General features: G+C 41.3%; 1 protein-coding gene across 4 annotated transcripts in view; it reads left to right on the forward strand.

Moving 5' to 3' along the window:
- The first annotated feature begins 140 nt into the window (after positions 1-140).
- The window catches only part of dtx1 (deltex 1, E3 ubiquitin ligase), a 54,037-nt gene continuing 40,850 nt past the window's right edge, over positions 141-13,327 (forward strand). For 2 of the 4 annotated variants that reach the window (XM_061730799.1, XM_061730802.1), the window contains exons 1-3: positions 141-184; positions 264-626; positions 979-1,581. In XM_061730799.1, coding sequence (XP_061586783.1) covers positions 1,323-1,581 — 259 coding nt within the window. In that variant the 5' untranslated portion in view covers positions 141-184; positions 264-626; positions 979-1,322. The other 2 variants (XM_061730801.1, XM_061730800.1) reach the window with 2 other exon arrangements.

The following is a 13,327-nucleotide window of genomic DNA, read 5'->3' on the forward strand; positions in this document are numbered from 1 at the left end:
TGAGTTTTTGTTCTTTATAAATGCGATTTCGTGTGGCGAGTGTCCAAACGCACTTCATGCCATATTTATCTACGTTTCTTCTCCTTTTGTTGGGACTTTATTTTGAAACCGGATACCGGAAATATAGTAACTTTCTGTTTTTGTGGTTTGACATATTGGCTCAATTTCGTGGCTATGCATACAGGTGTGCTTGAACATTCAATCTCGGGCAGCCCGGGCTCGTTTCTAAGGTGATCGTGTGTGTTTTTGTGTTTTTCCCCCAGTGTCGGAGGAAAGTGCGCGTCTGCGGCGGAGCGGCTCAGTGCGCTCTCTCTCTCACTCTCTTCACACCGCGGACCAACAAGCTGATCCCAGATCCGAGGACACATACAACACGGCGTAGTGGTCCTTTTGAAACAAATACCACAACCTCGGCGTTTAAAGGGAAAAGGTTGTAGTTTCCAGAAGAGGGAGACGTACAAATCACAGATGTGAAAACGCAGGTGCGTTGCGAGACTCGCTCTTCGTTTCCTTTTTTTCTTTTTTTTTTCTTCCCTCATCATTTGGCAACCTAATTTCGTCGGGAGCTTGGAAGAAGATGCAGCCTCTACCTGTCAGCCGTGTGGCACCACAACTGCTGCCTACAGGTCTGTATTTCTAGGATGAATTCAAAACATAAATGGAAAAAATCTACCAAAATGGGAACATTTTCGCGGAATGTTATTGTCACTTAATTGAAGCGACAGCATCTATTGCATTTTCTGCATCAGATCACATCTTTCAGTGTAAAATATCTGATGGTAATCTGTGTGGGTCTGCTTTAGTAGCATCTTTTTACTCTGCCCCTGCACACATTCTGATGACAGGTATCACTGCTGTACAGTTTTCAAAGATTTGTGCCATCTCTGCTGCCACTGTACCTGAATATACTCACGGATTAACCACAGCATTTGTTCACCAGTGTGTCTGTGCTGCTTGTCTTTTGTCTACCTGCCGCAGATCTGCTGTGGCCGGCTGTGTAGGACGAGGACTCCTACAGCTGCAATTTTCATCATCACCAACAGCATCTGCCACTTCAAACACAAGACAGAGGACAGAAGCTGCCTCCTCCTGGCTGATCAAAGTGGCATCAGTCGGAAAGCACCTGCAGAGGACGACTCCGGCTGAGCTGTTTGCTTGAAAGAAGCATGACATAACTGAGAACTAAACTACTAATCGCTGATTCAAGCTTTTTTTTTTTTTTTTTTTTTCTGTTTGGGGGCTGATGAAAATGTTCCAGTGTGTCAGTGTTGACTGACAGGGCTGCAGTGGTGTTCTAGCACGGGACACAACCAGCGAAGGAGATGGCACGACCAGGGTCGGGGTTGCTGGTGCCCATGAACGGGGTGGGGTACCCCCCTCAGAACCTGGCCAGGGTGGTGGTCTGGGAGTGGCTGAATGAACACGGGCGCTGGAGGCCGTACAGCGCTGCAGTTTGTCACCATATTGAGAATGTGCTCAAAGGGGATGCCCGGGGAAGTGTAGTTCTGGGGCAGGTGGATGCCCAGCTCTCCCCTTACATCATCGACCTGCAGTCCATGCACCAGTTTCGACAAGACACAGGTAAGAGGCCTCAGATCTTGCTGTTTTGAGGGCACGTATGTGTCAGCTGTGGGGGTCAATGAAAGCGTAGAGGTCGTATTTTCTGAACGGGACCTACAGTATTTACAATGGAGCCACCCGTGATGCGGTTGCTACACAAATCCCATGAAACATCGAAGGGAATTAAGGAGAGTCCTGAGGGTCCCCTTTGCTTTAAGACTCATGTAAATGAGTTACAGCAGAGAGGTACTGCAGCAAACACAACACCTTAAATACACAGAAAACATCGGCGTAGTGAAAATATATTCATATGGGAGAATCTTCAGAAGATAAGACATACCTTGACCTTGGCAAAGGTCACAGTGAGTGAGGAGCTCATCACATCACTGTGCTCAACGAGTGTGTCATTACACATGTGAAAAAAAGATATCACGCTCGTTAAAAATTGCAAAAATTGGATGGTTTTCCTCACTTTTATGTTTTATTTGGTTTCTATGACACAGCATGAGACCAACATTATCTTGACTGAGGGTTTGATTTAAATCTCTGGCCTAAATATGATATCAGTAAATGCTTTTAACCGTCCCCCGTGGTACTTAAGTGAAAGAAAATCTACCGTTTACGGCCTCTCTTAGGTTCACAGTCATTTTGCCTGATGACGGCTACCTTTTTAAAGATGACCAGATGTTTTGTTTGTGCTTCACTTAGGCTCTTTCAGTGTGCATGTGGATTAACCTTCCTGTTGCCCCAATGTTAAAAAGTGCAGAAATGGCTGAGGCTGGAACATCTGCTAAATTCAGCCTTTGGGAAATCAAATCTTTGGCCATAATTTGGATCGATTCAGGCTTTAGGGGATGAAGAGATCATTTCCACAGTGAATGAAAAAGTTTATTTGATGAGCTGAAGCACAAAGACTAAAACCATTCACAGTTTTAAGTTAGAGGCCAGGCTCTCACTGTGTTTTGATGCGTTATGTAACATCAGAGCATTGCCAGGTTCAGCACACAGAGGGACCTTACAGGACCGGGATCCACACTAGGCCACCTTTTATTAACTTGCAGTGATTCATGTACCAAATACAGAAAGAAAAGAAGACGGCTCAAATGCCTAGTCTTTGGAGGTTGTGTCATTTGATCATTGTTGGGTTTCAGGGGAAAAAAATAACTTTTAAAATGTCACAAATTGCTCATCTAAATTTGCAGCATCACTGATGTAAGCAATGTGGTTGGTGTTTCTAAAAATGTTGTAAATTGTCTAAATTCTGTAATGTATGACTCAAACATGAATATTAGTCAAAAAACAACTTTGAAAAAGTATTGAAAGATATACTGGCGAATTGAAAATCCTTCAAAAGCACATGTGTAGACCATGAGGGCAAGAAAAAGGCTCATGGACTCATTTGAAGAATCTACACCACACTGAAGGGACTTTTTGTAACGAGGACATGTAGGAACCACAGCAATTTACATTGGTGGATTTTCTTTCCCTCCCTTTTTTAAGAAAATGTTATCTAATGTTGAATGTGTCCCAGTGAGCTATTGAATACAATAAGGAGCTGACTGGCTATGTTTCTCAACGCCTTTTCTTTTTTTACTGCCTTGTAGACCATAATGTAGAGCAGGATATGTTTCTGAGGTTGAAAGGCTGTGAGATGAGCTGCTGAGCAGTTTTTCAGCTCGTACCATTTAGTGCAGGAGCTAGGCCTGATGTTTATCACTCCTCACTGAGACTCTCAGTAGGGTGAGGGTGGGTGCCTTCCCCCCTCGGGTGGAATGAACCTGTCAAAGTGGGACCTGACAGAATGAAGTCTGGAGGCTTGCTGCCTTCTCTGTCTGCACGTTGTTCATCCACTGGACTCTCATCGTTCTCCCTAAATATGGGAAAGCCGTGGCCGAATCATTGGCACTGATTGACCGAAACTCCCATGTGGACTAGTTTCTTGGCTTTCATGAGGCTGTTACACCGCTGCTGGTGCAAAAGGCCTCAGTAAACATGCTCTAAATTATATTGTGATGCAGCTGTTTCATGTTAGTATTTGCTATATTCGTAGTCTAGTGGGTCAGCTGCAACCACTTGGCGTATTACAGGCTTATGGAGTGTCCCTGAGGGGTAACCCCATTTTGTTGCAGACCTTGTGATCTTGCCCTGTGGGGCTGTTTTTAGTAAGAGCTGGTAGAGATTTGCTCGCCACCGTGTATGTGTGTGCTGGCCGTGTCCTTGCATCTGCAGATGTGAGTGAGTTGACCTGCTTGTGTGTGTGTGAGACGGTGCTCTGTGTGGGTTTGTGTGCTTGTGTCCTTACAGCCTGCATAAGTGTACCCTGCTCTCCTGTGGCTTTGGGAGGTTTCTCTTGTGGGTGGTAACCAGGCAAACCTTTACTCTGACTAATGAGACAGCAGCTGTAGTTTATAGTCTGGTCCCTGTAATCGGAGCATCGTGACGATACTTTCACCACAGAGACGGCAACAGGGCCTCCCTCTCTTTGGCCGGTAGCTGAAACACATCTGTCTGTACTTGGCATTCGGAGACACGGAGCATGGATTACATCACTACAGTTACACATTGGGTAATATCTGGCTGAAGGCAAGGAGACGTTTGGCTGTTGGCCAACAAAGATCGATCTGCTCTCCTCCCAAGATGCACATTTGAACGTCCAAACACTGCTGTGGACGGATTCCCTTTCACTGTAGCCACTCCTTTAGCAAAACACAACGGTTTATCTGCCACTTCTATCACTCACCAACATTTGTGGCCTATCTGATGGATGCTGAACAGCTGGTATTGATTCTGTTGTTTGCCTTTTAAGCACTTACGTTTTCAATATTTACCCATTTTGAATGCAAAAGTGTGACCAGCTGGTCTGCATTGTGTTGGCAGCCCTGTGTCCTCCTGACTAAGAGAAGGAAAAAAAGCTTTCAACCATGCATCAAAAGGAATCTTTAATTTCACTTGAAAAAATCTAAAATCATTCTGTATAAAAAGAGTATATACGTGTGGTTATTTTTTGCATCTGTGCCACACGTGTTTGTGGTGTTGCAGAGGGTCATTCCAGTTACACAGGGCTCATTGTTGTGAGATGTCCCATGCCTGAGTGCAGAGATAACTCGCTATCAGTTGCCCTTGGTTGCTGCGTTGCCAGAGTGAGGCTTTGTTTGTTTTGGTTGCAGAAGGCATGAGAACCTCCTCTCTTCTAGACCATTTCCTCCAGCTAAGTGCGCCCTCCGACTAATTACAGTGAAAGCAGCAGAATACAAAGAACTCAACATGTGTTACATGTTGAGTTGACAAGCAACGGTGGTTGTGGTCAGGGTTTCCACGGTATCTGTAAAGCTTGCTGAGCATGTATAGCAGATGTTTCTTGAAGTGTGCTGTGCCTTAGTTTTTTTTTTTTTGTTGCTACAATGTTGCTTAGTATGGTGTTAAGTGTGCGTGGGAACTGTTTTGGTGGTCTGTGGGAGGAAGCTGCTAAAAGGATTCCTGCTACAGTATATACGTGTGAAAGGTCAGGTTGTGTATGTATCAGTTCTGACTGTGAAATCCCACCTGCATCAGAAGAAATCAAAATGAGCCGAGACTGGGGCCCGAACGCTCCAGATTTCCCCTGCATGAAAGAATACGAGAAAACAGCTAGAAAAGAAGCAAGATTGAAGCGGTTACAGCTGGATCTGCGTGAAGTCTGATTGTTTTATTTTCTATTATGTAGGAGTTAGATGGCACATCCTCTTAATAAATAAGAGTTTATTTCGGATTTATCCAGTCTTAAGACCAACAGTAGGAGTGGCTGAGGAAATAGAGGCAAAGTGGGGTTTGGTATCCAGACCAAGAACAGTTTTCATATGTGACAATGCTGGTGATCGATCCAGCAACCTCCTTCAAATGAACAAAAGACGAGACATATTACACAGAGTCAGTAATTAGTAAAAAGCTGAGTGTACCCCATGTTTCGGTAGCTTATAGAACCACCTTTTAACAGTTATACTTAGGATATGAATTTACTTCTATGGCCTGATGATAACCAGATGATGCAGAAAACTCTTCTTTTTCACATGACTGCATGTGAAGTTCTGCAGACACTCAGCAATGTTATGGTCACATTCCAACCATGTCCTCAAGCATGTGAGCTAAAGATAAACACATGACACAGTGATTAAAATAGTTTTCCTCCTAATGCTTTACATAGTGAGTGTAATTACTCAGAGAGCATCTCCAGTTCAATCCGAGGGGTATTGAGCCGAGGCAGGGCTAAGGTATCGTCCCAGTCAGGGGGTCCGTTATGGCTTCAACCAGCTGGTTAAATTCCACTTGGATGTCCACAGGAAAGAGATCTGGAGCAGGGAGGGGCTGCCAGAGGTGAGGAGTGAAGAGGAACAGAGGGAGAGGTGGAACGTTTTCCTGATGGAAAGTGACATATTGCAGGGAGGAAATAAATCACTGGTATGAGCTTCAGAATTGTTGAGGCGGATTTTCCCATTAAGGGCCTCAAGGTCTACTTATTGTAATTATAGAGCAATCTACACATGTCTGCTGTTGACGATAAGGTGGACAATGTGGAAAGTAATGTTGTCTTCCACAAGGTGAATCAAAAGTTTGACTAGTGGAAAACACAATGCACTTAACATGTGTGAAACACTGTCTTATTTTATTACTACTTTTACGCAAATAGATTAATTTATATGACTTGATCCAAATCAAAATATCATAAATAAGACAAAGATAATCAATCAGCGGTATCAAACAGACAAAAACAGCAAAATATCACTCTAGAAAGTATGCACACTAGTTGACTTTCAGAAAAAATGAACGATATCTGAACCATCCTGCTTAAATTGAGAGATACACGGATTAATGGGCTCTGGGTAAGGGCACCGATATCAGCCAATCTCACCCTCTGCTGTCCTTCATTATTGATTAACCCTTGTGCTGTCTTTGGGTCAAAATGACCCAATTCTTCTATCCTTCTTTCCTCCTGCTCTCTCCTTCCTTCTTCCTTTCCTCTTTTCCTCCTTTTTTACCCTCCTTTACTCCTTTTTCTTCCTACCTCCCTTTTGTCATTCGTTCCTTTATTACCTTCTTTGCTTTTCCTTCCTTCTTTCCTTATTTTCTCCATTCCTTCCTTCCTCCCTCCCTTCTTTCCTTTTCTCCCTTCTTTCCTTCCTTTCTCTCTTCCATCCATATTTTCTCCCTTCTTTCTTTCCTTACATCTTTTCTCCCTTCCTTACTCCCTTTCCTACTTCCTTCTTTCCTTCTTTTCTCCTTTCTCCCTTCCTTCCATCTTTCCTCCCTTCCTTACTCCCTTTCCTACTTCCTTCCTTCTTTTCTCCTTTCTCCCTTCCTTCCATCTTTTCTCCCTTCCTTACTCCCTTTCCTACTTCCTTCTTTCCTTCTTTTCTCCTTTCTCCCTTCCTTCCATCTTTCCTCCCTTCCTTACTCCCTTTCCTACTTCCTTCTTTCCTTCTTTTCTCCTTTCTCCCTTCCTTCCATCTTTCCTCCCTTCCTTACTCCCTTTCCTACTTCCTTCCTTCTTTCCTTCTTTTCTCCTTTCTCCCTTCCTTCCATCTTTCATCCCTTCTTTCCTCCCTTCCATCTTTTCTCCCTTACTTACTCCCTTTCCTACTTCCTTCCTTCTTTCCTTCTTTTCTCCTTTCTCCCTTCCTTCCATCTTTCCTCCCTTCCTTACTCCCTTTCCTACTTCCTTCCTTCTTTCCTTCTTTTCTCCTTTCTCCCTTCCTTCCATCTTTTCTCCCTTCCTTACTCCCTTTCCTACTTCCTTCCTTCTTTCCTTCTTTTCTCCTTTCCCCCTTCCTTCCATCTTTCATCCCTTCTTTCCTCCCTTCCATCTTTTCTCACTTCCTTACTCCCTTTCCTACTTCATTCCTTCTTTCCTTCTTTTCTCCTTTCTTCCTCACTTCCTTCTTTCCTTCCTTCCATCTTTTCTCCCTTCCTTACTCCCTTTCCTACTTACTTCCTTCTTTCCTTCCTTCCATCTCTTTTCCCTTCCTTCATTCCTTCTTTTCTCCCTTCACCCTCCCTTGACCGCACAAGGGTTAAGGTAATAAATGCAGTTGATTATAGTTCTAAAACAAAAAATGTTTTTTTTTTATAAAATCAGTATCCGTCAGTCGGGCTGTTGTTCAGTGCAAGTGTGACCTGGATTTCAGATTTGCCGTACTTTGCTTGATTTTTTCGGGGGAGGGGTTTTTCATTTTTTGGGGGAGGGGGGATTTGCATCACAGTGATGAAACGGGCTGTGCTGCTCCTGGCAGCCTCTGGCTTTGGCAGCAGAAACATATCCACAGGTCTCCTTTTAACTTCTAATCCAGCAAGTCACCACTTTTAACTTCCAAAGTGTATATCTTGTGTTTTCATCAAGGAAGCAGCTTTAAAGCTGCTCGCGGTGCTTTCTTATCAGGCTTGTCTGGGAGGTCACTCAGATCAGAGCTTGCTGTGTGCCTCATCCCATCAGCCTGCTGCTGTCAAAGAGGAAGGAGGCATCATCACAGCGGCAAACTATCCTCCATCTCCTTCTTAGATTTATTGCATGATCCCATGTCTTTGGAAACCAAGCCCTCTCTTGAAAGATCCTCACTCTCTGTTAACTCGCTCTTCTAAAAATGTTGCTTGCTCGGGTCGGTGCAGCTTTTGCATAATTTTAACCAGTAAAACTCTGGGTTCAGTTAAATTATATTTTCATGAAGTATTAGATTTTACCCTCTTGTAGATAACAGTTACATTCACATCTAAATCAAGCTATTGGCATCAAACAAAGGATTAGGGAGTTTCCAGGAAATCCGAGTATACATGAAGATAATTCAATTATTGAGTGAGGTGTGTTCGACTCCGCGGCGCTAGGTGGCGCTACACACCCTTTTACATTGACATTTACCGCTAGGATGGTCCTGGGTTGTGATCCATCACTGTGTTACCGAAGTTACCAATGACAGTCGTGTCCCACAGACCCAGTACGTGTAACTGTCTCATCCAAAACCAAAAATAGACAATTTGGCAAAAATCAGTGCAATTTTTGCAGTTTGAATGGTTTTTTGATTGTGAAAAATTAGTTCCTCTATGACCCGAGTCCCTCCATCAGATTTCCTCATTGATTCTCAAAACTGAGAGCCTTATGACCGCTGTGTACAGCACATAAGACATTAACAAGGCAAATGAGAGCTCAGATGCATACTTGCTCTTTAGCGTAGCATCTAACCAAATAAAAGTCTGCTGTCATGTTGAAGCTGGACAGAGCAGGCCTGCTAGAACAAATGCAGTGCTGTTGCTCTACAGATCCGTATGGTGACGTTTACATATCTTTTGACTGAACACAGAGCTTTAACCATACTACATTTCAGTGAACCCGGCTAAGAGCTTCCATAATGAGTCTTGGTGAAAGAGGAAAGACAAGAAATCTGTTTGGTCACATTATTTTACTATTATAAAAAAGGAAGAAAAACTCACTTTCATCCTACAGTTGGACCGTGATGCTTGGCAGTTTACTCAAGCTTAAATGGGACGGCTTAATCAAAAGCATCTCAGTGTTAAGACGGTCATTATTATTCCAGTGTAAACTACACTGTGAAAAGATCTTCCCAAACCCTGAATGCACACACAAAAGTCTAAAAAGTCACTTCATTTCATGACACAACGCTATTTATCTCCCAAAGGCCAATTTAAAAGTAAAATAAACAAGTACTGCTGTGTATGTGAAACAGGCAGGGTAAGACCCATCAGTCTTAATTGTTTTTTGTGTAAACTAACTTGATATACAGAATAACATGTTATATTACGCCAAACATGAGCATATTTGATAATGAGCATTCTTGATCGTGTTATATTCAGCATGTTACTGCCTTGATGTTAACGCAAAGCTTTGCTGTGTCGAAACGCAGCTGCTGTTGGGGCTGTGGTGGATTTTAATGACAGAGTCAGTATATCAGCGTGGACTGGCCATCGTCCAGGACCAATGGAAGATGTAATGGATATTTTTTCACTGTTTTCTGACATTTAAAGGTTAAATTACCCCTTATATCGAGAAAATATTTGTGATCAGCTGCAGCTGTGCTGCAATACAGTATATGTTGAATGACTGCATACCTTGGTATTAGCAGAGAAAACTATTTTATCTCTAAGTTTGCTTATTTGATATTCAAGGTGTATTGGTTAGTACTGAGAAGATTAGAAAAATATTAGACCTTCGCAGTTATAGTGAAAAGCATTCAAGAAAATGTGTTTCATTAGATATTGCTATTATATCAATTCACCTCTTATAGCTATTTCTCCCCCTTTTTGACAAGTTAATTGCACACAATTGCAATACATTTTTTATGATTTTTTTGTGCATGGGTCTGTGTGGGAGTGTGTTCCCTTCACCAGCCCTCACCATGTTTTATTGATCCCTAAGAGAACGCGAAAAAGGACCTGTTTTTGTCAAAGAGGATCAAAATCAATGAGAGTGGGACACGAGAGAGCGGGAAAGAGAACACAAAGACAGTGATGGGTGCAGCTTGGTGACTGCGTGATGTGTTGTATTGTATGTGAGTGAGTGTTGTGTTGGAATATAAAGATAGACACTTTAACGTAGGACAAACAAGTATATATATGAACAGAAAAGGACAGAAAGAGAAGGGGAGGACCATTCCCTGTCCAGTTGTATATTTTGTGTTCGGTGTGTGTAGTGTGTGAAATCTGTGTGGGATGCATGTAGGCCTGTGAGTATATTTAAATGTCTGGGGTGCATATCGATGACATTAAAGTACCATTTACATATGGTACATTTTTGTACCATGTATGTGTATGTGTGTATGTATAGCAGCCAGTCAAGCCCCTCCAGAGGCCGGCTCACACACCAGAGAATATCAAAAATATAAAAAAAAATATATATATACATATGTACAAACATTGACACATTTTTCCTTTTCTTTTCTTTCTTTCTTCTTTTTCACCTTCTCGATTTAATGCATTTAGGTACAAAAATAAAAAGGGGGTGGAGCATGCAGGGCGGTGAACACCCATTATGCTCCACATTTGACATAACTAGAGTGATTTTGTTTTTTATTGTTTTTTTCCCCTTGTTTTCTTTCTTTCTTTCTTTCTTTCTTTCTTTCTTTCTTTCTTTCTTTCTTTCTTTCTTTCTTTCTTTCTTTCTTTCTTTCTTTCTTTCTTTCTTTCTTTCTTTCTTTCTTTCTTTCTTTCTTTCTTTCCCTCTTTCTTTCTTTCTTTCCCTCTTTCTTTCTTTCTTTCTTTCCCTCTTTCCCTCTTTCCCTTTTCCCCAGTTTAATTTGTAAGTTTTAGTTTGTGTGTGTCTTGAGTGCATTAAAAAGAAGGGTGGATATTCCTGCATGCTCCAACCCATAACTAAATATGTTTTTTATTTACCAGTGTATTATACAACCCATAGTTTTCCTTGCAAAAATTACTTAATGCAATTGTTGCCTCATTCAAATAAAAATTATATAATAATATTATATAATATAATAGAATATAGTTATCAGCCTGTTATTGTACCCTAAAAATCTTTTCTTTTCTTTCTTATAACCATAATTAGCAGACATGTCAGTGTCCAGTGCTGCATGTTAGACTTTCTCTGTGTACTTGTGTTTTAACTGCAAAGTCACACGCTGGAGTGATAAAAAAGACAGGAGGAATTACTGCGACAAGGCAGGAGACAAGCTCCTGGCATACAAGAAATATCACTTATTTTGATTGTTTGCTGCCGGGGTGCTTTGTAGAATATCAATGTCAGGTGCTCTCCTCTCCTCCTTTTCTCTGTGTCACCTGTAAATATTCCTAAATCATGGCTCTTGGTGAAGGGCCAGATCTTGTGACTGGTTAGCAGGAGGAGCATCTTGCAGTAGCCAGGGAGGTGAGGAAAATTGCCAGATGCTCCTGGCAGAAAGGATGCATCAACTTTTGCTTCTTTGAGGAGCTGCTCACATACCATTACTATATTCGGTGTTCAGTTAGGATTCACGTCACTGGTGCATCAGATTTGAATGCTTTATATTTGCCTTTGTGTGTTTTATACTTGGAAAAACAAGATAAACATCAGAAACACTGCAGTCAGTCCAAAAACACGTTCAAAAGAAAACGAAACTAGGACAATTGAAAAAAATTGCGATAATGGATGTCGTGCTTTAATTGGACATATGAAAGAAAAATCCCTTTTTTGAGCTTTGGAGAACGCATTTGGTTTCTCAAAGTGGATGCCAACTCAAAAAAAGCAGACCTAATGCAACCCTGTCATTTTGTCTTGGATCGCTGCAGGTCTTTGAAAAGTGTTGGAACAATTTTTCGAGATTTGGAAAAGTGATTTTTCTTAAAAAGTCCATTCCAAGTACAGACATGGTTGACAAGGCAGATATTATATTTTGGTCCGAGAGTGAAAGAAAAGAAATGTCTCTTAAGTAAACATCTTGGTCTGCCCTCAGATCATATAAAGAAACTAAGACATGAAAAAAGGCCGTGGAGGAGCCTTTTTGCAGCAGGTGAATGGTCAGATTAGATGCAGAAGAGTGTTGCAGAATATTAAACATTTGCTGTCAGCTTTTCAGATTCTGAAGGGCTGAAAAATTGCTTGCAACTTTTACTAATTGTTTAGGAAATACAGTTTTGTTGTTCTTGTAGATTATTTCATATTGCTTTGTACCTGATCTAATGAAGTGAAACAAACATTTTAAATGGTCCAGTATTGTATATGCCATTTGTTTGCTGTCTACATGCATGGTTAATGTGATCCCTCAGCTAAGTGCACCTCCTCAGGCAGCTGTCGAGCTGAGAACCTTTGAGTTAAACTTCCACGAAATAGAAAAGCTGCAAACTGTGGAGAGCATGATTTTACAGTTCACAATTCCACCCTAGTAATATGAGTGGAAAATATAAATGAAATTTGAGATGGCCGTCATGTTCTGGAGTAATAACACCTTCTCAGAAAATCCATGATTATTTATGCATCATGGTTGCATATGAATTATGTATATTTCTTCCAGCTGTTGAAGCCCCAAGGGCATAAAGTCTTCTTTTTGAAGTGATACTGCGCCAAAAACAACCTTTTATTATGGTATCAGTGCAGCAAAAAACAAACTGTCTTTAAAGCATATTTTTTCACACACATCATTTATATTTCAACAGCTTCCCTTTCCTCCTTTGTCAACCCAGCAGAAAAAAACCCCGAATTGAATTGCTTTGTGTTCTGGTGACTGATGATGTTTGTTGGACATGTGGTCAAACTTGGCAGTTAAAGCCTCGAAAAACTATCCACACCAAGAGCATTCAAAAGATATTAGACAAACCATAAACCATAAAAAGCCGGTGGTAATTATTGTTCCAGTACAAGTGGTTGAATCCAGAACACAGTTTTAACAGCAGTCATGAAGCCAAACAATATATTTGTAATAACTTGAAGAGCTATTTGTTGTATCGCATGATTCGCACAACTTGCAAATGCTCTATTTGTTATTTCTCGCTTCCTTAATGTATTTAGATGATTGATATTGTAGGATTTATTCATCATCTCCCAGTCTCACCTCTATAGGATGCTATTTAATAAACTTTAAATTATCACATTAAGCAGGAAATCTCAAATAAAAAACTTCTAAACGGTCTTTGGTACCGACCGGGAAGATTATTTACTGTTGTTCTTTTTGACTCCTTTCTTTTGTTTTTTAAAGCATCTTATTAAGCTGGTGTTGACTAAAATCAAATTTGTTCTCAAGAAAAAGACGGCTCTCAAAATGACTCACCTCAACTTTACTCAGCTAGGCTTTATTTATAAATT

This window comes from Cololabis saira, chromosome 9 (genome assembly GCF_033807715.1).
Source record: "Cololabis saira isolate AMF1-May2022 chromosome 9, fColSai1.1, whole genome shotgun sequence".
NCBI lineage: Eukaryota > Metazoa > Chordata > Actinopteri > Beloniformes > Belonidae > Cololabis > Cololabis saira.